Source organism: Ascaphus truei, chromosome 16, assembly GCF_040206685.1.
Source record: "Ascaphus truei isolate aAscTru1 chromosome 16, aAscTru1.hap1, whole genome shotgun sequence".
NCBI classification, from domain to species: domain Eukaryota; kingdom Metazoa; phylum Chordata; class Amphibia; order Anura; family Ascaphidae; genus Ascaphus; species Ascaphus truei.
In genome coordinates, this window is record NC_134498.1 from 46,857,836 (window position 1) to 46,882,335 (window position 24,500).

Genomic DNA, 24,500 nt, shown 5'->3' on the forward strand with positions numbered 1-24,500 from the left:
GGATTTTCTTAATCTCTTGCGCCTGAGGTCACCACTGTAACCTTTACACTGAACTGGGCTCCATTTTAAACTCCCAGACACTAAATATATTAAATGTATTTCCATCTCCCAAACGAAGCATCGGATTTAAAAGAATAAAAACAGAGTTGGAAAGCGCAAAAAGAGATCTCTTAAAGCAGGGGGGCGCAAACTTTTTTTCCCTGCGCCCCCCTGCCGGCGGTCCCCTCACCCCCGCTCCGACGTCAGCTCCGGCATCAAATGACCTCGCGGGGTCATTTGACGCTGCGTTGCCATGGCGAAGCGTGTGAGAAGCCGCCAGAGCCAAGGTAAGTTAGGCACTTCATTTAAACACCTTCGGGAAGCACGCCCCAGTTTGCGCACCGCTGTCTTAAAGTTAAAAAAAATCATCAAATGCAGCACTCAGTGTGGACTGCTACTTTAAGTTAAAAAGAGGGAATTTGGGGATTGGATGCAGACAGGGATAGTCAGTCTTACCGGAGACAGTGTGGGGTGTTCAGTGAAATGTTTAATATGTGAAAGTGTGGTTAACATACTGGCCACTACGTGACAAGGGAACGTGACAATTACTGTGGTGTCACTGTCCATTCAAACCACGGTGATCTGCTTCCAATTGTAGCTTGTGGTCAAGAGTTACCGCAGACCAACCACACAACCGCTCGGCCGCGATAATAGGAAATCGGTACCAGATTGTCTTGTCCTTTTTTTTAGGCTTTGTTATCTGTGCCTGAATAATACAAATACACACGCGATTCTATGCAGTCGGAAATCAACTCCATAACCATGAAATCCTAAATTAGAACAATGTTATACATTGATGCAAATCTTTTTTTTTATCCAAGAAAGTAATGAGTAATGCACCTTGTCTTAAAGCTGCAGACCAAGCAATATTCTACATGTGTGTTTTTTTTTTAAATAAATCAATTCTGTACTAAGAGAAAATACTTTAGCATTTTTTTAAAATGTTAAACAACTCTGAATGATGTTTTTACTGTATTATAATGTAACAAACATTTCTTGTTTCTATAGCAATCATTTAAAAAGTCACATCCCCTTCCTCTTTTGAAACAGGCTCTGGCACACCCACTTTTGAGCCCTGCCCTCTCTCTAGCTGTGAACCAATTGTATCTAGTGACTTTCTGGTCACATGATCTTTCCCACAGAACTTTGTATCTTTGGTACTCTTCTGCTGCACTGACAGCCATTTAGTGAACCCCTCCGAGTCGAATCTTAACTGATCGATCACAGGAGAACGGATTGATCAGCAACTTAGCTAATTACTTATCACCTTGCAAACTGTATTGATGCACATATTAAAGGGGAAAATAAATAAATAACCGGAAGCTTGGACAGCTGCTTTAAGGTTTGCGTTACTAAAAATAGCTCTACAATAACTGCAGATGTGCAACATTAAGGAAAATTATTTACATGTGTTTGGTTACAACAAGATTGTGTAGCGGGTGTGTCGTCCTACAGTACCCACTTGTATGTATACTGGCTGCATTCTTAAAAACACATATTATGCTTTAAAAACTGTCCTAAAGATTAAAGATGTATAGTTTTGCATTGTGTTTGGGCTTCTGTGGTTTCCATGTCAATCACTAACAGTCATTTGTTTCAGGGTTTGGTATCTCAGGAGCGAAATAATGCTGGGAAGATCCACAAAAAATTCATCTTCAAGAGCTGGGGTGCTCAACTCCAGCCCCCCCCCCCCCCCAACAGGTCAGGTCTTCAATCAGAGACACAGACTTTGATTTAGCCACTTGTGCTGAACCAGGGATGTCCTGAAAACCTGTTTTGGGGGGCTTGAGGACTGGAGTTGAGTAGCCCTGTTCTAGAGAGTGGCAGTGTGTGTGTGCGTGTCTGTGTGTGTGTGTGTGTGTGTGTGTGTGTGTGTGTTTTTTTTTCAGTGAGGCAACTAAGGTTTCTACATTAAAGATAGCTACAGTAGCTCAGTTTAAAGGAATAGAGACTCCTATAACTCCCCCCCAACTCCTCCTATATCTCCTCCCCAACTCCTCCTATATCTCCTCCCCAACTCCACCTATAACTCCTCCAATAACTCCTCCCCAACTCCTCCTATATCTCCTCCCCAATTCCTCCTATAATTCCTCCCCAACTCCTCCTATACTGTAACTCCCCCCCAACTCCTCCTATAACTCCCCCCCAACTCCTTTTATAATTCCTCCCCAACTCCTCCTATAACTCCTCCCCAACTCCTCCTATAACTCCTCCCCAACTCCTCCTATCACTCCCCCCAACTCCTCCTATAACTCCCCCCCAACTCCTCCTATAACTCCCCCCCAACTCCTACTATAACTCCCCCCCAACTCCTCCTATAACTCCTCCCCAACTCCTCCTATAACTCCTCCCCAACTCCTATATCTCCTCCCCAACTCCTCCTATAACTCCTCCCCAACTCCTCCTATAACTCCTCCCCAACTCCTCCTATAAATCCTCCCCAACTCCTCCTATAACTCCCCCCAACTCCTTTTATAATTCCTCCCCAACTCCTATAACTCCTCCCCAACTCCTCCTATAACTCCTCCCCAACTCCTCCTATAACTCCCCTCCAACTCCTCCCCAACTCCTCCTATAACTCCTCCCCAACTCCTCCTATAACTCCCCCCCAACTCCTCCTATAACTCCTCCCCAACTCCTCCTGTAACTCCTCCCCAACTCCTCCTGTAACTCCCCCCCAACTCCTCCTATAACTCCTCCCCAACTCCTCCTATAACTCCTCCCCAACTCCTTCTATAACTCCTCCCCAACTCCTCCTATAACTCCCCCCCAACTCCTCCTATAACTCCCCCCCAACTCCTCCTATAACTCCTCCCCAACTCCTCCTATAACTCCTCCCCAACTCCTCCTATAACTCCCCCCCAACTCCTCCTATAACTCCTCCCCAACTCCTCCTATAACTCCTCCCCAACTCCTATAACTCCTCCCCAACTCCTCCTATAACTCCTCCCCAACTCCTATAACTCCCCCCAACTCCTCCTATAACTCCTCCCAACTCCCCCTATAACTCCTCCCCAACTCCTATAACTCCTCCCCAACTCCTTTTATAATTCCCCCCCAACTCCTCCTATAACTCCTCCCCAACTCCTTCTATAACTCCTCCCCAACTCCTCCTATAACTCCTCCCCAACTCCTCCTATAACTCCTCCCCAACTCCTCCTATAACTCCTCCCCAACTACCATATGCTCCCCCCAACTCCTCCTATAACTCCTCCCCAACCCCTATAACTCCTCCCCAACTCCTATAACTCTTCCCCAACTCCTCCTATAACTCCTCCCCAACTCCTCCTATAACTCCTCCCCAACTCCTCCTATAACTCCTTCCCAACTCTTATAACTCCTCCCCAACTCCTCCTATAACTCCTCCCCAACTCCTATAACGCCTCCCCAACTCCTTTTATAATTCCTCCCCAACTCCTCCTATAACTCCTCCCCAACTCCTCCTATAACTTCCCCCCAACTCCTCCTATAACTCCTCCCCAACTCCTCCTATAACTCCCCCCAACTCCTATAACTCCCCCCCAACTCCTCCTATAACTCCCCCCCAACTCCTGCTATAACTCCCCCCCAACTCCTCCTATAACTCCTCCCCAACTCCTCCTATAACTCCTCCCCAACTCCTATATCTCCTCCCCAACTGCTCCTATAACTCCTCCCCAACTCCTCCTATAACTCCTCCCCAACTCCTCCTATAACTCCTCCCCAACTCCTCCTATAACTCCACCCCAACTCCTCCTATAACTCCCCCCCAACTCCTTTTATAATTCCTCCCCAACTCCTATAACTCCTCCCCAACTCCTCCTATAACTCCTCCCCAACTCCTCCTATAACTCCCCTCCAACTCCTCCCCAACTCCTCCTATAACTCCTCCCCAACTCCTCCTATAACTCCCCCCCAACTCCTCCTATAACTCCTCCCCAACTCCTCCTATAACTCCTCCCCAACTCCTCCTATAACTCCCCCCCAACTCCTCCTATAACTCCTCCCCAACTCCTCCTATAACTCCTCCCCAACTCCTCCTATAACTCCTCCCCAACTCCTTCTATAACTCCTCCCCAACTCCTCCTATAACTCCCCCCCAACTCCTCCTATAACTCCCCCCCAACTCCTCCTATAACTCCTCCACAACTCCTCCTATAACTCCTCCCCAACTCCTCCTATAACTCCTCCCCAACTCCTATAACTCCTCCCCAACTCCTATAACTCCTCCCTAACTCCTCCTATAACTCCTCCCCAACTCTCCTATAACTCCCCCCCAACTCTCCTATAACTCCCCCCCAACTCCTATAACTCCTACCCAAATCCTCCTATAACTCCCCCCCAACTCCTCCTATAACTCCCCCCCAACTCCTCCTATAACTCCTCCCCAACTCCTCCTATAACTCCTCCCCAACTCCTCCTATAACTCCCCCCCAACTCCTCCTATAACTCCTCCCCAACTCCTCCTATAACTCCTCCCCAACTCCTATAACTCCTCCCCAACTCCTCCTATAACTCCTCCCCAACTCCTATAACTCCCCCCAACTCCTCCTATAACTCCTCCCAACTCCCCCTATAACTCCTCCCCAACTCCTTTTATAATTCCCCCCCAACTCCCCCTATAACTCCTCCCCAACTCCTATAACTCCTCCCCAACTCCTCCTATAACTCCTCCCCAACTCCTATAACTCCCCCCAACTCCTTCTATAACTCCTCCCCAACTCCTATAACTCTTCCCCAACTCCTCCTATAACTCCTCCCCAACTCCTCCTATAACTCCTCCCCAACTCCTCCTATAACTCCTTCCCAACTCTTATAACTCCTCCCCAACTCCTCCTATAACTCCTCCCCAACTCCTATAACGCCTCCCCAACTCCTTTTATAATTCCTCCCCAACTCCTCCTATAACTCCTCCCCAACTCCTCCTATAACTTCCCCCAACTCCTCCTATAACTCCTCCCCAACTCCTCCTATAACTCCCCCCAACTCCTATAACTCCCCCCCAACTCCTCCTATAACTCCCCCCCAACTCCTGCTATAACTCCCCCCCAACTCCTCCTATAACTCCTCCCCAACTCCTCCTATAACTCCTCCCCAACTCCTATATCTCCTCCCCAACTGCTCCTATAACTCCTCCCCAACTCCTCCTATAACTCCTCCCCAACTCCTCCTATAACTCCTCCCCAACTCCTCCTATAACTCCACCCCAACTCCTCCTATAACTCCCCCCCAACTCCTTTTATAATTCCTCCCCAACTCCTATAACTCCTCCCCAACTCCTCCTATAACTCCTCCCCAACTCCTCCTATAACTCCCCTCCAACTCCTCCCCAACTCCTCCTATAACTCCTCCCCAACTCCTCCTATAACTCCCCCCCAACTCCTCCTATAACTCCTCCCCAACTCCTCCTATAACTCCTCCCCAACTCCTCCTATAACTCCCCCCCAACTCCTCCTATAACTCCTCCCCAACTCCTCCTATAACTCCTCCCCAACTCCTCCTATAACTCCTCCCCAACTCCTTCTATAACTCCTCCCCAACTCCTCCTATAACTCCCCCCCAACTCCTCCTATAACTCCCCCCCAACTCCTCCTATAACTCCTCCACAACTCCTCCTATAACTCCTCCCCAACTCCTCCTATAACTCCTCCCCAACTCCTATAACTCCTCCCCAACTCCTATAACTCCTCCCCAACTCCTCCTATAACTCCTCCCCAACTCTCCTATAACTCCCCCCCAACTCTCCTATAACTCCCCCCCAACTCCTATAACTCCTACCCAAATCCTCCTATAACTCCCCCCCAACTCCTCCTATAACTCCCCCCCAACTCCTCCTATAACTCCTCCCCAACTCCTCCTATAACTCCTCCCCAACTCCTCCTATAACTCCCCCCCAACTCCTCCTATAACTCCTCCCCAACTCCTCCTATAACTCCTCCCCAACTCCTATAACTCCTCCCCAACTCCTCCTATAACTCCTCCCCAACTCCTATAACTCCCCCCAACTCCTCCTATAACTCCTCCCAACTCCCCCTATAACTCCTCCCCAACTCCTATAACTCCTCCCCAACTCCTTTTATAATTCCCCCCCAACTCCCCCTATAACTCCTCCCCAACTCCTATAACTCCTCCCCAACTCCTCCTATAACTCCTCCCCAACTCCTATAACTCCCCCCAACTCCTTCTATAACTCCTCCCCAACTCCTCCTATAACTCCTCCCCAACTCCTCCTATAACTCCTCCCCAACTCCTCCTATAACTCCTCCCCAACTCCTCCTATAACTCCTCCCCAACTACCATATGCTCCCCCCAACTCCTCCTATAACTCCTCCCCAACCCCTATAACTCCTCCCCAACTCCTATAACTCTTCCCCAACTCCTCCTATAACTCCTCCCCAACTCCTCCTATAACTCCTTCCCAACTCTTATAACTCCTCCCCAACTCCTCCTATAACTCCTCCCCAACTCCTATAACGCCTCCCCAACTCCTTTTATAATTCCTCCCCAACTCCTCCTATAACTCCTCCCCAACTCCTCCTATAACTTCCCCCCAACTCCTCCTATAACTCCTCCCCAACTCCTCCTATAACTCCCCCCCAACTCCTATAACTCCTCCCCAACTCCTATAACTCCTCCCCAACTCCCCCATAACTCCTCCCCAACTCCTATAACTCCTCCCCAACTCCTTTTATAATTCCTCCCCAACTCCTCCTATATCTCCTCCCCAACTCCTTCTATAACTCCTCCCCAACTCCTCCTATAACTCCCCCCCAACTCCTCCTATAACTCCTCCCCAACTCCTATAACTCCTCCCCAACTCCTATAACTCCTATAACTCCTCCCCAACTCCTCCTATAACTCCTCCCAACTCCCCCTATAACTCCTCCCCAACTCCTATAACTCCTCCCCAACTCCTTTTATAATTCCTCCCCAACTCCTCCTATAACTCTTCCCCAACTCCTTCTATAACTCCTCCCCAACTCCTCCTATAACTCCTCCCCAACTCCTCCTATAACTCCTCCCCAACTCCTCCTATAACTCCTCCCCAACTACAATAACTCCTCCCAACTCCTCCTATAACTCCTCCCCAACTCCTATAACTCCTCCCCAACTCCTATAACTCTTCTCCAACTCCTCCTATAACTCCTCCCCAACTCCTATAACTCCTCCCCAACTCCTATAACTCCTCCCCAACTCCTTTTATAATTCCTCCCCAACTCCTTCTATAACTCCCCCCAACTCCTCCTATAACTCCTCCCCAACTCCTCCTATAACTCCTCCCCAACTCCTATAACTCCTCCCCAACTCCTTTTATAATTCCTCCCCAACTCCTCCTATAACTCCTCCTATAACTCCTCCCCAACTCCTCCTATAACTCCTCCCCAACTCCTTCTATAACTCCTCCCCAACTTCTCCTATAACTCCCCCCCAACTCCTCCTATAACTCCTCCCCAACTCCTATAACTCCCCCCCAACTCCTCCTATAACTCCTCCCCAACTCCTCCTATAACTCCTCCCCAACTACTCCTATAACTCCTCCCCAACTCCTCCTATAACTCCTCCTATAACTCCTCCCCAACTCCTCCAATAACTCCTCCCCAACTCCTATAACTCCTCCCCAACTCCTCCTATAACTCCTCCCCAACTCCTTCTATAACTCCTCCCCAACTTCTCCTATAACTCCCCCCCAACTCCTCCTATAACTCCTCCCCAACTCCTATAACTCCCCCCCAACTCCTCCTATAACTCCTCCCCAACTCCTCCTATAACTCCTCCCCAACTACTCCTATAACTCCTCCCCAACTCCTCCTATAACTCCTCCCTAACTCCTCCTATAACTCCTCCTATAACTCCTCCACAACTCCTCCCATAACTCCTCCCCAACTCCTATAACTCCTCCCCAACTCCTCCTATAACTCCCCCCCAACTCCTCCTATAACTCCCCCCCAACTCCTCCTATAACTCCCCCCCAACTCCTCCTATAACTCCTCCTATAACTCCTCCTATAACTCCTCCCCAACTCCTCCTATAACTACTCCCGAACTCCTATAACTCCTCCCCAACTCCTATAACTCCTCCTCAACTCCTCCTATAACTCCCCCCCCCAACTCCTATAACTCCTCCCCAACTCCTCCTATAACTCCTCCCCAACTCCTCCTATAATTCCTCCTCAACTCCTATAACTCCTCCCCAACTCCTATAACTCCTCCCCAACTCCTCCTATAACTCCCCCCCAACGCCTCCTATAACTCCCCCCTAACTCCTCCTATAACTCCTCCCCAACTCCTCCTATAACTCCCCCGCAACTCCTCCTATAACTCCTCCCCAACTCCTATAACTCCTCCCCAACTCCTCCTATAACTCCTCCCCAACTCCTATAACTCCTCCCCAACTCCTCCTATAATTCCTCCTCAACTCCTATAACTCCTCCCCAACTCCTATAACTCCTCCCCAACTCCTCCTATAACTCCCCCCCAACGCCTCCTATAACTCCCCCCTAACTCCTCCTATAACTCCCCCGCAACTCCTCCTATAACTCCTCCCCAACTCCTATAACTCCTCCCCAACTCCTCCTATAACTCCTCCCCAACTCCTATAACTCCTCCCCAACTCCTCCTAAAACTCCTCCCCAACTCCTCCTATAACTCCCCCACCCAACTCCTTTTATAACCCACCCCCACCCCCTCCCGCAACTCCTCCTATAACCACTCCCCACCTCCTCCTATAACTCCTCCCCAATTCAGTGCTGGTGTACATCGGGCAGAGTAGGTGAAACACCCCATGGCACATTGATGCTTAGCATCACATGTTCAAAACATCATTAATCTATATAAATAAATTAATTTAATTTACCTCTAAATGTTTAGCACACTTAGGTATTCTGCTAAGCAGGGGGGCCAGGGAGTGAGCATTATATATATATATATATATATATATATATATATATATATATATATATATATATTATTACTGTATGCTCATTTGCATGTCTTAAACAGGTCTGCAACCCCGCCTTTCACCATTATCACCCAGCACACAGCTCTTCCACTGCAGCAAGGGATTCTGGGAAATTACATGCAAATGAGCACACAGTTCCACATTTTGCTTCAAAACCATAAACATGGTTCCCTATAGGCTGTGTGTGTCCCTATAGGCTGTGTGTGTGTGTGTGTGTGTGTGTGTGTGTGTGTGTGTGTGTGTGTGTGTGTGTGTGTGTGTGTGTGTGTGTGTGTGTGTGTGTGTGTGTGTGTGTGTGTGTGTGTGTGTGTGTGTGTGTGTGATCATCAATAAAGGGATGACTTATACTAAACTACTATATTGGTTCATTTTGCGTTTTGGAAACAACTCTTTAAAAAAAAAAAATCAGGATGTATGAAGATCAAAAGTAGATTCACATGACTAAATATAAGGGTTATAGCAGATATGCTTAGATCAAAATGCCAATTCAGACTGAAAGAAAAAAAAAATCTCTTCCTGCATAATTATTTGACATTCTAAAGACAATAAACCCCTTTGTAGTGAGACTGAATGTACAGTACTGCAGAGTATAATAAAGCTTAGCAGAAGATCGTATCTTAGTCTTTAGATATCAGCCGACACACAGTAAATCATTTCAGTAGGTTTAGATAAAGCAGAAAAAATAAACAATACATTTGATCCAAACAATCCATAGTACACATTAATTTCGCAATCATACCAAGAATCCTATTAAAGCTGCAGTTCAGTCAATATCCTGCATGTGTGTTTTTTTTAATAAATCAGTTCTGTAGTAAGAAAAAATACTTTTAGCATTTTCTGTTTTAAAAAAACAACTTTTAAAGACCAATTTTCTTGTATTCTATTTTAACAGCCACTTGCTAAGGCACTGCCCCTTCATGTCCTGTCACAAGCCCTGGCACACCCCTTTGTCACCCCTGCCCTCCCTCTAGCACATGTCAGTGCAGGAGTGCTCATGAATATTCATGAGCTTCCACTGACAGACAAGCAGAATATAAACAGATCCCTTCACTAATTATGTCACCAAATTTCGACCTATCAATACATGGAGAACGAATTGACCTGCAGCAATACAGTTCTTTAGGTAAGTAGAGATTGCTCACATGAAACTATTGAAGTAAAAATATAAAAAAAAAAAAAAAAGACTGAACTGCAGCTTTAATTGAATCTGAACAGAATTATAGGAATAAACAAGTATCTTACTGTGTGATGCCAATCTTTTATATAATTGTCAAACTTTTATATAATTGGCAAACTTTTATATTATTGTTGCCAGGGTGACTATTTAACTATGTTGGAGAGACCTGGAAAGGTCCAGTGTCCCCAGAACAGAAAGGGTGACCGTTAATGTAACTGTTATATGTAAATATGAATGTACTGCTAGTTCTACGAGTGCACTGTATCTAGGCATCCTTCAAATATCACTTTTATGTCCATATGTGCCATGCAAAGCCCATACAGAATACAGGACTCATTGCACTGGACTGAAGAATGGAGGAAGCCTGTAGGATGTTAGGTTGTGTAGGGAAGAGAGGTATAAGCAGGTAGTGATGTCAGAGCAGGGGTGCGCCAACTTTCCCCCCTGCGCCCCCCAGCCCTTACCTTCGGTGTCAAATGATGCCGCGGGATCATGTGATGCTCTGTTGCCATGGCAACACATCACGTGAACCCGCACGTTTCAATGGCGATGCGTCGCCCGAAGCCATCTGAGACAAGTTAAGGAAACTCACAGAGGCCTTGCGTGCTGCCCCGGCATTTAATTGAAATGCTTTGGGGAAGAGTGCTGGGCCTCGGTAAAAGACGCCCCCCCCCCCCCCCGAAAATCGCACCCCTGATCTAGAATACGGTGTTCAGTTCTGAGGACCATATCTCCAGATGGATATAAATAAACTGAAGATTGAGCAAAGAATGGCTACTAAAATGGTGCATGGTCTACAGCAGGGGTGGCCGACTTCAGTACCCACGGGCCACTAACAGGTCAGGTTTTAAGGATATCCCTACTTCAGCACAGGTGGCTCAATCAGTCCCTGCTTCAGGACAGGTGGCTCAATCAGTCCCTGCTCCAGCACAGGTGACTCAATCAGTCCCTGCTCCAGCACAGGTGACTCAGTCTTCAACTGCGCCTCTGTTTGAGCCACCTGTGCTAAAGCTGGGATATCCTGAAAACCTGACCTGTTGGGGGGCGGGCTTGAACCTGGAGTTGAGCCGCCCTGGTCTACAGCTAAGAGCGCGAGGCCTCTGTAAATGGACTTATCAGCTTCTTGTCCACGCGTCTCCATGGCAACGTGGCATCAAGTGATCCTCCGTTACCATGGAGACGTGATGTCAAATGCTGCCGTGACCTGACATGACCTCGCAGCGTCATTTCACGCATCATTAGAGGCGAGGGGGGGCGCGCGACCGAGGAGGCAGCAGGTAAGGGGGCGCAGGCGTGGAGAGTTTGCACACCGCTGACAAGGGCTTCAGCAAAGTAGAGGAGGGGAGCATCTTCTGCGAAAGGGGTGCACCAGAAACAGAGGTTGTTCTCTGAGCGGGCGGATTCAGCCTTTCTTCACAGAATGGGTGGTCGATTTGGGGATTCGTTTTTCAACAGAGGAGGCCGGGGATTATATAGTACGTGAATTAAAAAATACCTGGAATAGACATAAATCTATCCCCAATATAAAGGAAGCCGATGTTCTAATAGGATCTGGGTTTCCACGCCAGGGAGGGAGCTGGAAAGCCAACGGGGGACAAGTGGTTCATTTCTGCCATCAAATTCTCTGTTTTTGTGAATGTTGACTTTCTATAATAGTTAACTTCCTAATTAGCTTATAGAAGAGTATAACACATCCCTTGTTATATTGCAAATAGTGTTGGGTAATGATTATAATTATATATATATATATATATATATATATATATATATATATATATATATAGGTATATCTTTACATCGCACCATTAATGTACATAGCACTTCACAGCAGTGATACAGGTGACAATAATAATATAAATAACAAATAATATAAATAACACATGATTGGATTAAGCGCTTCAGACATAAAAGTAACATTTAGGAAAAGGAGTCCCTGTCTCGAAGAGCTTGCAATCTAATTGGTAAGTGGGGAGAATGTACAGAGACAGTAGGAGGGTGTTCTGGTAAGTGCGTCTGCAGGGGGCCAAGGTCAATGTATGAGGTGTATACTATCAACCACAGCTACCTATATGCTTCGTATTAGAGGTGGATTTTAAGGTGGGTCTTAAAGGTGGATGGAGAGAGAGTGCTAGCCGGATATTGAGGGGAAGGCCATTCCAGAGGTGTGGGGCAGCCAGTGAGAAAGGTTTAAGTCTTACAAATGTGTTGATAAAACTAAACAATATAATTACAACTTCAATCTATTTAGGTACAGTAGCAGCCAAAGCTTGTATTAGGCAGGCTATAATGTATGTGCCCAATTGTATTGTGCCAGGCACAGAGCTGGGTACTGTGTCACCCACAGTATTGTTATTCAGATGATGCTTACTATCCATCACTGTGCAAAACGTTTCACCTATTAAAAAGAGCTAAAATGCGTGTTTAAATAAATATTCAGTGACAAGCAGAGTCATTGCACTAAAAATATTCAGGAACGTCTCTGATTCCAGGCGTTTATTCTGATACTTTGCATTATAAGAACCCCTGGGAGAGATTATAGAAAGGATATCTGAGAGCTGCTTGTAATCTAACCTTTGTAGCCAGGTAACTACTTTCAGGTATGCTGCTCAGATCTCCCCTAGGTGTAATACTCACAAATCTGCCCCCTTCCCTGCATTATCCAGTACCTTCATTACACCAGAAATTAAAAAGTAACCTTTTAACCTTTATCACCCCTCCCCCTCCCCCCCTCACCATAGGCATATCAGTTGCCATAAACAAGGAGTGACAAACCAAAAGTATTCAGAACATGATTATACATAATATATAATAATAGTATTAATAATAACAACAACAACCCCTTTGCAGACAGGGTGGCAGTGTTGCTTTGCCATGCGTTGCTGCCCATCTGGCAGTGAAGGGGTTACATATGTCTACACCTTTGATGCAGCACAAGACATGAGGGTCGCCTGTCCCTGATGGGGGGTGGGGGGGGGGCATGTGAAGGTGCAGAATAAAGTCCTGGGAAAAACTCACCGCTTGCACCAGGTCAGCAGCCACCGCAAGACAGACAGCAACCAGCAGCCAAACCCTGCAAAGCAAAGCAGAGCCCCGCGTCACTCCGGGCACAGGCTGCACACTGTGGGTTGTGTTATCCCTTCTACAGCGCTAACCCCCCTCCCCCAACAACAACCCCCCCCCCCCCCCCAAACGGTCTTATTCTAGGAAGAGAAGGGAGACTCACCTTGTGACCATGTTCCCCCCCAGCTGTAACTTTGGGAAGTTCCCCCCCTCTGCCCCCCTGTGTGGTTGTTACAGAGATCGGTGCTGGGGGCTCATAGAGGAGCTGCGGAATCCGAGGCTGAGGGGGGAGTCCCGGGGAAAACTGCAACAAAGAAGCAACACAAGTCACACCCATGCACTCTCTGCAGCCGCGGGGAGGGGGTGGGGGGAGGCCGGGGGTCCGGGGGGCTGGGAGAGAGCCTGCAGATCCGGGGAGCTCCGGGAGACTCACCTCACTTTCCTCTGCTTGCTGCTCGGGTCCATGCACTGTGCAGGCAGCTGAAGTTTAGGCATGGAGGGAAGAGGCGGGGCCTGTGGCTGTCAATCACAGCCCGGCCATAATTATCTCTCCCCACTGCTTATTGAGGGGCTGGGGGGGGGGGGGGGGGGAGGCAGTGAGAGAGCAGCACAGCCCCCCACAGGGCAGAAGCAGAGCAATAACTGCACAGTCCCCCCAAAAAAGTCCCATTTAAATCAATAGGATTTATTTTCTTTGGTTCCTCTTGTGCACCGTGTCCCAGAAGTGCACCACCCCAAATGGGGGTCCCTGCTGCACCCCTCTGGGTATCTGTGAACATGGTATCCCACCCTAAATAACATCACTCCATGTGTCTACACATACAGCCTGTGCTACAGTGTGTTCTCTGAGATCATGTGCATGACTTGGCCATTGCTACATTGTTACAACATGAGTCTTCCAGGCACCTTCACGTATAGTTATGTACAATTAAAAGTGTCACCTTTTCATATTATCCCAGGATTTCATGTACACCCCTTCCCCACGCGCTGCTCTGCAGGCATGTGGTATTCTAGCATTTGGACAGCGTCAAGTTGTTGGGGGGAAAAGCAATGTAGAGAAACCTTAACAGCAGAGACATGTGTGCAGCAGGCATATTGTACCTCGTTAAACATGCATTGTGTGAAGGGGAATGTATACTGTATGAGTAAATGAATGCATCACTTTAATAAGATGGAATAAGGTGCACACACAATCCCGAAATAAGTGTACCTGGTCCTAAACAAATAAAAATGTAAAAAGGCAAAGTGAGGGGATAACATGCTTATTCTAATGTGTGTATTCAGCAATGGGATCCTAATTGCTCTGGAAAGGACAAATATTAGTTTTCAATCACAGAGGGGGCAGGCAGACACTCACTAATCCCTCCGCCAAGCAAATAGTCCCCTGCTGCAATTGGCATCATTATTAAGGGGGAAAGGGGGCGGGAGGGGCAATTAAAGAGGAGAGGGGGGGAGGGGGGTGGAGGGAGAGATCCCTATCACCAGAAAAAAAAATGTCTAAGGAGACTTGTCATTAATCTGGCGAAGAGACCGGCATGTGTCAGTGTGCAGGTTATCATAGCCTTAGCCTGGGGAGAAGTTGGGCGCGGAAGGATAAGTGAATGCCTTTTTTTGGGTAAAAAGTAGTCCGTGTGCTAACTTCAGTGCGGAGAAGTGTGCAGGTCTGTGCAGAAGGGGAGAGTTCCAGCGCAGGCTCGGGGTGCCCCTGCCAGTGTCTGACTGCACCCGGTGTGTGTCCCCCCCTGGTAATCTCCCATAATATGCCAGGTCCCCCCCCAGCCCCTGCCTGGTAGCTGGAGTTAACCCTTCGCAGAGAGTTGGAAGCATGAGGGTGAGACCTTTGCAGAGATTGCCCGGCGCTGCCGCCTGCTGCCTCCTCCTGCTGCTGGTGCACTGGGCGCAGGACGCAGAGTCTGCGGTAAGTACAGCGCAATCCCCCCCCCCCCCTCCCTTCCCCCATGGACTTTATGGGCTGCCTGGTAGTTCATGGCTTCTTATTTATAAACCTTGTAACCCAAACCCTCTGTGATTCAAGCCTCAAACTGTTTAAAAATAGTGGATTGTTACCTCACTGGCAAGAAGGGGGGGGGGGGGCTATCTGTGGCATGCATTTTGGGGCAAATGTCACTGTCTGTGCATATATTTGTATTTATTATCACTATCTCCGGGAGGGTTTCTTTCTGTTGATCATGCTATTTGTCATACTGGAAGTAGGAACACATGCTCACGTTTCTCCCAGAGTTGCCCATTCACAGGAAATAATACTACACCAGTCCAGTGGCTTTGATCCCACAGCCCTTATTACTCTCTGGGAATGGAAGCAGGCAGCTGGTGGCTGGTCCTTTGACCATAGGGTGTTTTGGATTCCCCCTTTTCCTGCACTTTTTTTTGCAGTACTTTCTTGAGCTGGATGTTGGAATCAGTGACCCTGGGGCATTGGGAGTGGAAGGGTCACTGTGTCCCCCTGTCTGTCTGTCCCTGTGCCTTTCTCTCTGATCCACAGGACAAAGGAAAGATCAGGCCTCCCAGAGCAGTTGGGAAAGATATCTGAAGCAGTCCCCCTACTTGTATATCTTTGCAAACCGAAGCACTTAGCACTGAAGGGGTTTACAGACTATTTAGGATATAAACTATGTTCCAATTATTGCAATCTCTTAGACTCGGTACTGTCTCCAGGCTTGATGGTTAACAAGGTGCACTGTCAGACTAAGCAACCACTTTAATAGACTCCCCACTTGAAAGGGTTTGATGAGTATTGTGTAATGTTGCACAGTTTTAGTATGTGCCCTGATAATGTAAAGAAAACTACACAGGATTGTCTGATATAAGACTGCCCATAATGCAGCTGATAAAGCATCGTAAACTGTTAATTCCAAATAGTGCAGAGAATGGCTATTAACACATGGGATACTCTGTATCATATGGTCAGCGGGTACCGCAATATGCTACTGGACCCAGCCCCTACGGGTTGGTACATCCCCTGTTACTCTCATATGGTGTTGTTTTAATGGATAGGAAGTTGTAGAAGGAGGTGGCTTCCTGGCCACACTCTGAAACTGACCACACAACAGCTGTACTCCTCTGCAGGTTGGGCCTGTGAATGCCATGGGGAAGCATAGTGGAGTAGTTGGAACATGCTGAGAAGATGTAAGGATTAGTGTAGCTGGCACCAAAGCCATCCCCTGCAGTATAATTCTGCTGAAATGTAAGATTAAAAAGATCTCCCCTCTAGCTCTATCCATTTGCTTTTTCAGTGTTTAGATTACAGTTTTCCAAATTGCTGGGTCTTCAGACAGCAGAATTGATGGGGCATTATATTCCCACCCACGTGTGTTTTGATGCACTGCTCCCCTTGTTTTGCTGCACAATTGTGTCAAAGGAGCAGTTTCTTACATATGGTGCAGGCTGCAAGAAAAACATACCCACACGCTGGGCACTTAAAAAGAACTAATATTTATTATACCAACATTCAAAACATAATACCAACATTTTGGATCTTCAACGGTGCGGATTGTTACAAAACAGAATCTTGTCTCTACATTAACACATTGCATTGCTGGCCCCTCTGGCAGCTAAAGCGTTAAACTTTGTCAGGTTATTTGACACAGAAATGAAGGAAGAAAAAAGCCGCCATAGGGCATACATACAGTTCCATACACCTCATTATAATCTGTGCATCATGCAACTCCTTCCCGAATCCTCCTTTTGACACTCCCCAAATCTCAAGACGACGCACACATGGTGATAAAATTGGACATGAATACGTTTCCGATAACAGGCAAACATAAAAAATATCACAAGGAGTTTCCAAACTAAGTGCTGAGTTTTGAAGGAAACAGAAACTTTTAGAGTTGGGTCTCAATTTAATGGAAAAAAATCCATATTTGAGAATCATTTTAGTGTTTTATTTTTTTTGCTGCCGTAACTACAGATACTAAACTTAAGTGATATGAAGAATGCGCACAAAGTATGTATAACGTTGAGAGAACATTCAATGGGAGTGTAGTTTTCTTTTTTAATATGCTGAGCATCACAGCAGTTTGGTAGATCTTTTATAGATAGTTTTCTGTGGAGCTGACAGCCTGCCAGCGAGAATCTTTTCTATCCTGCAAAGTCTGTGCAAGCAGAGTGGTACCCAACGCTTGGCGAAATTTGCTAGCCATGCAGCATTTGCCCATTTTCAGCAGTGAAAACGTGCTACCTTTCCAGAGTTTGCAAACGATGTTCCCAGCATGAAGTCAATGGTCAATTTCACTTATTGTACTAATTTGCAAAATTCTCTACAATAGCCAGACCCGGGAAATGGTGACACTATGCGTAGAGCACACACACCATGTTTTGTTCACTGTCGGTTGATATTTTACTGAAAGCTTATTAATTTCGTGAAATTACCGGCCTTTAGGGGCTTGGCAAAAGGTCTCACGGGGAATAACATTTGGGGTAAAACTGCTCTAGAAGATAGATCGCTACTGCAGTTTTGCATATCTCTATTAGCACGTTTCATACCTGCAGTATAGCTACAGGTTGGTGTACTCCAGGTGAGCAAATGAATGAGCCATGAGTGAACGAGATGGATGATTTCAGACATGCAGCAATTGATACATCTCATTATTTGACATGTCCAGTGACCGCTCCCCTAACTCTTCTTATTGCTCCATGTATTTACTCCCCATATCACTTACTAGTGAAGAAGAATGCGGAGTCTTTAACATTCATTTAATGCTGAATATGTTTATTGTTCTTAGGTCGCGATTATAATAAGCGCGATGGCACGAGCAGTCCGCGCGCTGCATGAGCAAAGTGCAACAGCTGATGCGGGCTGGCCATAGTGCACGAGAGCGCGGGCGTGATGCAGAGGGACCGCACTGGCGATTTTTCAAAAGACAAATCATATTTTTTTTTCCGCGTCACGTGAGCGGCTCAGCCAATGAGGGCGAACCGGCCAGATGACGTGTCCGCCACGCCTCCCCAACCGCCTCCATCTCAGTGCACCGATTGCTCGGGCAACAGGGCGAGCGCGATGCCATGCGCTCTGTTGCGCACGCCTACTATAATCTTCTATCACAGTGATTCACCATTTTATAGGTTAGCTTGTTAACCGATGGTGTGCCGCAGCGGCCACAGTACCAGAGGGCCCCAGCTCATCCATCCCATCGTGATCACGTGATCCCCTCCTCACAGCGATCATGTGACTGCGGTGTCCTGCTCTCACCAGATCGCGCTCAGCGCCCCACAAGAATGCAAAAACGCGATCTCCCCTAGAAAAAAAAACAACTTAGAACCCATTCAGCAGCTACTATGTCATGGGTGACAATGGCATGGTGCTCTGAAAGGGTTAAAGGGAAGAATTCCCATAGTTCCCATAAACTTGTCGAATGAAAGTTACTGAATCATTTCCTGCGCATGTCCTGCTTCTCATGTGTTGAGCAGGGGCATCCAATTTGGCTGATTTGCTGAACGAAGAAGAGCCATGTAATTAGGGCATCTAATAGTGAGTCACAACTTGCAGGAAAGCAGCACTGTCGTGCTGAACCGGCACACTTTCAATATGGCGGTGCAAGGAAAGCCTGTGTTAATATCGCTCAATTGAAGGTTAGAAATTCCAACACTACAACCCAGGACCCTCCAGCACTGCGGGGAATTTTTGATGACGCCTTTGCTTGATTTCCGTTGGCGATAGGGCCCAAAGAATTTCAAGATCTGTCAGAAAAGCATTTTTTTTTTCCACCACATTCACAGCTCCCAAAGTCTCAATGCTGTTGAGCATGTTGGGAGTTGTTTGATTGACAGGTCACATGCTCAGGAATCCAGAGGTTGCTGCACATTGACGACCATGATAACAATGTAACATCTGCAGTGCCGGAGTTTCACCATTCCCCTTTTTTTTGTTCTCTCCCTCTCACAGGAGAGGGGGTTTGGCAAAGAATCTGTCTCCAAAACAGGATTCTTAACAAAAAGGTCCCAATATCTGCCCGGCTGAATGTGTCATTAAGGATACATGTGACGACATACTCTTTTACCGCAGAGCGCGCTCTTTCCAGCCTTTCTGGGTTTTCCTTTTAAATAATAAAAAGCAGAAACGGAGAGCATTGTTTTAATTGATCCGGAAACATGTTCATTCACTCGCACATGGATCGAGCCAGCCGGGCACCTCTTCTTTTGTCTGGGCGCCAGTTTGTCCATGTGTTCACCTTGATAAAGGGCTTTTTAAGTGTCCGAAACGCGTTGGTGTTTTGTTTGTATTTTTTGATCCATTAAATAAGCTGCAATTTTTATTGTGGGTTCGCACTCTTGTTGTTATTTACTGGCTTTCCAGCACTGGATGTAGTGCTCCGTTTTTTCGTCCTTCTGATCATGTCCATGTGTTTGTTCACTTGGTGCAGTTACTCATTCATTCGCTAATTAATTCACCAATATAGCTTCCCGTCCATCCATTCATTCATTTACTAATTCGCCTAGTAAATGTCCTTCTTTATCCATTCATTATTTCCCATAGCCGTAATCCACGTATCCCATCCACCTGGGTTCTCACTGGAGATGGGCGAATATTTTTGGCGAATTTGGATCCGCAGCAGATCGTCCGGTTCCTCTGGTCCGCGTATTTCAGCGGATCAATCTCAAAAAGGGTGATTTGCGGGTTTGCGGATTTTTTAAAATTATTATTATCAATACGCTCCGTGGATTCCGCAGCCCGTGGATGGATTTGTAGAAACCAATCAAATCCGTTTGCGGATTTTACACGGCGAAACGGATTTTGGTGGGAGAGTGTGAGAAAATCCGGGGAAACGGATTTGGGCGGATTCGCCGATCTCAAGTTCTCACCCAATCGTGCCACTTCCCATGACCATTGCAGGCTTGTCTACTCATTTATTTCCTGCCTATACTGTGCAGGATGTTATTGATGAATTCATACATTGCCACACTCCATGCAAACTCTTGTTTTCTCAGATCAGGGCAGGCCCTTCAGCTAAGTGCTGGGTCTTATTTGCTCAGCCAAGGCAGTCTCACTTGAAGTTTTTACCATTATTCTGTACAGTGGGAGTGGCCAAGGGCCACCAACAGGTCAGGTTTTAAGGATATTCCTGCTTCAGCACATATGGCTCAATCAGTAGCTCAGTCAATCAGTTATTGATTGGCCAACTCCAGTCCTCAAGGCCACCAACAGATCAGGGTTGACGGATATCTTCGACTGAGCCACCTGTGCTGAAGCAAGGATATCCTTCAAACCTGACCTGTTGGTAGCCCTTGAGGACTGGAGTTGACCACCCCTGTTCTACAGGATCTCAGTCACTCACCTAGTGTTCATTTATCTAATCACATTGTTTTCATTCAGGCACATATTCCTCCATTTATTTACCAGATTTCCGTTCAGCCAATGACTCTTTCCAAGATCTATAATAAGCTGCCATTCATTGTTATCTCATTCCAACACGTTGCTTTATTACTCTGTCATCAAGTAAATATATTCCATTAAATCTATAATTCATCCAGTTCAACCAGAACAAACTCTCCCGTATCAATTGTGAAGGTCATTCATTCGTAGACTTCATTCTTTATTGCTGCACCCAGTACCCACATTTACTCACCTGGTTCCGGCTTCTTTTACTTATTTACTCAGCAAGCGTAAGATCTGCCTCGTAGGTTTTTTTTCCAACTTGGTGGAGGCTATTACTCACTAAATACTAAGGGATTTGTTTTTCTATTTTTTTTTTATGTATTAAAATTATTGAATGATACATGTGTTTTTTTTTTTAAACACAAAATAATATACATTTTCAAAATATTATCAATAAATATCAACATGTTGTTGATAAGGCAGTCCCAGCTTTGTTGTGTATTATTGTATTAGTTCAGCTATTTTCTCTGTGCTCATTCCTAATTTATTTTGTGCTTAACTGCACTATTTTAGTCTTCAAGCCAGTGAATGTTTTATCTGAGATGGATATTTTGGAGAAAGCACTGACTTCCTCCACCTTAGATATTCTCTCCAAGCCAAAAACAAGGCAAGAACGTTGAAATTGCCATAGCAATGTTCACTTGGCCCTGAGAATTCCAAATACTCTTCTACATCAAGGAGCTAAATCATGTTTAGCTCGTAACCTCATTCTGAAAAGATCGACCAACTATCTATTTCCTTATCATAACAGTGATCTCCATATTAGATGCTTTGGGGGGGGGGCAATTCTATATTAAAAATGGTTACATTGTATCAGCAAATTGATGAACTAGATCAGTTTCTCCAACCTTTTTACATTGTGCTCCCCCTGCTAGAAAATATTTGTTCTGCAAAAAAACCCTAATTAATAAATCTTATTGCTGACTCATCAGACTATCGCTAACAAAGCTGTGTGACCGATCCCAGGCAATGGAGGGTCCTGAGCTTGTGGGGGAATACACTTAATAAAGGCCCAAACTGCCCCTCACTGTGTGCTGGCAGCATGGGGGTTGAGGGGGGGGGGTATAGCTGTCACGTCCCACAATGCCTTGCCACTCGCTGTTGATGCAAAGCATTGTGGGGAACGACTTTGGAAGCACCTGCTGTAACGGACCGCTATACCCCCCACACTAATGTGCAGTTTGGGGCCTTACTAAGTACACAGTCCCCCGCACAGGCTCAGGAACCCACTATATATACTGCCTGGGAGCTGGCAGTACATTTTTATTTGGTGAACCCTTTGAAGACACCCCACAAATCTTAGGGGTTCCCGAACCTCCTGTTGGGAATCACTGATTTAGATCAATGTTATACTTTCTAGATTTTGTTCCATTCCTGATTTTTTTCTGCCATTAGATATTATTTTAAAAGTGCATAAAGACTATTTCATTTTACATAGTATTTCTACTTATGCATGTACGGTTATACCATTTCTAAATTACATGTTACTTATATTTAGATCAGGATACATAGTCACTGGTGGAAAACATTTTTTTTTCCTGATTCCATTTATCTAAAAAAAAGGTACAATTTAGCATAAAAGGGAAAGATGGCAAGTCAATAAAAAATGCATGTTTTTCATCTCCATCTTCACACTTTGTGCTTTATCAGATATTCTTTACACTAATGCAGGGGTTCTAAACTCCAAGACCACCCAACAGGTCAGGTTTTCACGAAATCCTTGCTTCAGCACAGGTGGCTCAGTCAAAGACTGACCACTGATTGAGCCACCTGTACTGAAGCAAGGATATCCTGAAAACCAGACCTGTTGGGGGTGTCTTGAGGACTGGAGTTGAGAACCCCTGCGCTAATGAATACAAAAGTATTTTTCATTTAGTTTTAAAGCTAAAGGCGTGATGTAAACGAAATTGAAGAGTAGTGGTACCCGTCTTCCATGTTTTTATGATGCCAAAGGCGATGCAACAGATGTAGCGGAAACTGTTAAATAGAGATCCAGACAGAGATTTCCAAACTTCTTCTGGATGGGAACTTTAACCCACATTCACAAACTCTCATTCACTTAGACCAGGAGTGGCCAACTCCCGTCCGCATGAGCTACCTATTGGTCAGGCTTTCAAGATATCCCTGCTTCAGCACTGGTGGCTCAATCGAAGACTGAGCCACTGATTGAGCCACCTTTGCTGAAGCAGGGATATGCGTCAACCCTGATCTGCTGGGGGCCCTTGAGAACTGGAGTTGGCAGTCAATGACTGACCAACTGATTGAGCCACCTGTGCTGAAGCTGGGATATCCTTTTAACCTGACCTGTTGGTGGCCATTGGGGACTGGAGTTGGCCGCCCCTGAATTGGACAATAGTCTCCATACCAAATCTATAAATGCAGCATTAAGGATTAGCCTAGTTGGTACGTCCTTAGTAAGGAGTTATGTTGGTGGACGGTTGAGCCTGACCAACACAAATCTTTGTGCTCAACGGATTCTGATACAGCGGTCTTAATAGAGGGTCATTTATTTTAGTATCCCGGCTACAAAACTGGGTCAGAAAAATGGTGCCGCATGTGTCAGGAAAACCAATCGGATCTTTTCTTGTAATCAGTTTGGCGCAGTATTGTTTAACCAGTTGTGTCCCCTTGGGCCGCCGAGTTTGATAAATAACCCTGTAGGGCCCATAGTCCCAATGTCCTAACTCCCATTGAAATGGATGCTTAACCTTACTTATCACCTGTTAGTGAACATGGGCGTACGTTTTTGGTACCATACTAGAATTTCTACTTCTAAGGGGGCTATTTAATAAAGTCCACAAGTTGCCAAACTAGTGTAAAACCGCAGTCAAGAACTTGTCCTAGATTTGTCAGAGGAAAACTTTGTACGTCAAAAAATGTAATACAGACCTTAAAAAAAACCCCAGAAAAGTACGTCCTGTGAAGGAAGATTTAATACGTGTGACGCATAAGAAATCGTTTGACGCCTTCCTCATGTTGAATACCCGATTGATACAATTTACATGAAAACAGAATTGTGTGTTTTTTTTTTACTAGTGTTAGTCAATATCAATTATTAGTGTAATATTATTATATACTGTGAAAATATATCATAAAACATCGGCGTTAAATAAACTTTGGGTTGATCTCTAGCAGCGTCATTTAGCGGTAAACATTATTACTGGTCTTTTTAGGGTTTATGCCAGGCGTGGCCAACTCCAGTTCCCACGGGCCACCAACAGGTCAGGTTTTCAGGATATACCTTGCTTCAGCACAAGTGGCTCTTTGACTCAGTTTCAGTCTTTGACTGAAGCAGGGATATCCTGAAAACCTGACCTGTTGTTGGCCCGTGAGGACTGGAGTTGGCCACCCCTGGTTTATGTCCAACTTTTTTTGATGCACTTTTTATTTGATTTTGTGGCTCACAAAAACCACCTTTATCAGGAAATACGACTGACATCTGTGCCCAGCGCGGTCCATTTCTGCGTGGCAAAACAGAGGAAAAAAGTAATTTTTGACGTGGCTGGCGCAGATGGAGACATTTGAGTTTAGCACATAGGCGAACGCAAGCGCAATGGAAATTAAGTTTGACGTGCGTCAATTTTGCACCAAAAACCCTCCAGTTTGCCATGCTTGTACAGGGGACCCGATTGCTTTCAACTGGATACCTTTTCTTTGATAAATACCGCTTTTTGAACATGTCCCTCCTACCAATGACTGCACTTACTCCCTCACCTGCAGTGTCTGAAAGTCTCCCAACAAACTCTTAGATTGTAAGCTCTCCGGGGCAGGGATTTCCTTTCCTATTGTCTGATCTTATTTGTTGCACTTATTGTTCTATAATTCCCTGCACTGTACTGTCTCTCTTGTAAAGCGCTGAGTACAGCTGTGGCACTATATAAATAAAGATAT

The 24,500-nt window shown here is 46.0% G+C and overlaps 2 protein-coding genes across 2 annotated transcripts in view; one reads left to right on the top strand and one right to left on the bottom strand.

Annotated features, from left to right (window-relative positions):
- Positions 1–13,782, bottom strand: part of COL4A6 (collagen type IV alpha 6 chain) — a 153,550-nt gene extending 139,768 nt beyond the window's left edge. The window contains exons 1-3 of the mRNA XM_075573449.1: positions 13,647–13,782; positions 13,377–13,517; positions 13,169–13,223 (exon numbers count right to left, since the gene is read on the bottom strand). Coding sequence (XP_075429564.1) covers positions 13,169–13,223; positions 13,377–13,387 — 66 coding nt within the window. The 5' untranslated portion in view covers positions 13,388–13,517; positions 13,647–13,782. The remainder of the gene's footprint in view (positions 1–13,168; positions 13,224–13,376; positions 13,518–13,646) is intronic.
- Positions 13,783–14,793: 1,011 nt separating this feature from the next.
- Positions 14,794–24,500, top strand: part of COL4A5 (collagen type IV alpha 5 chain) — a 122,288-nt gene continuing 112,581 nt past the window's right edge. Inside the window, exon 1 of the mRNA XM_075573450.1 lies at positions 14,794–15,131. Coding sequence (XP_075429565.1) covers positions 15,039–15,131 — 93 coding nt within the window. The 5' untranslated portion in view covers positions 14,794–15,038. The remainder of the gene's footprint in view (positions 15,132–24,500) is intronic.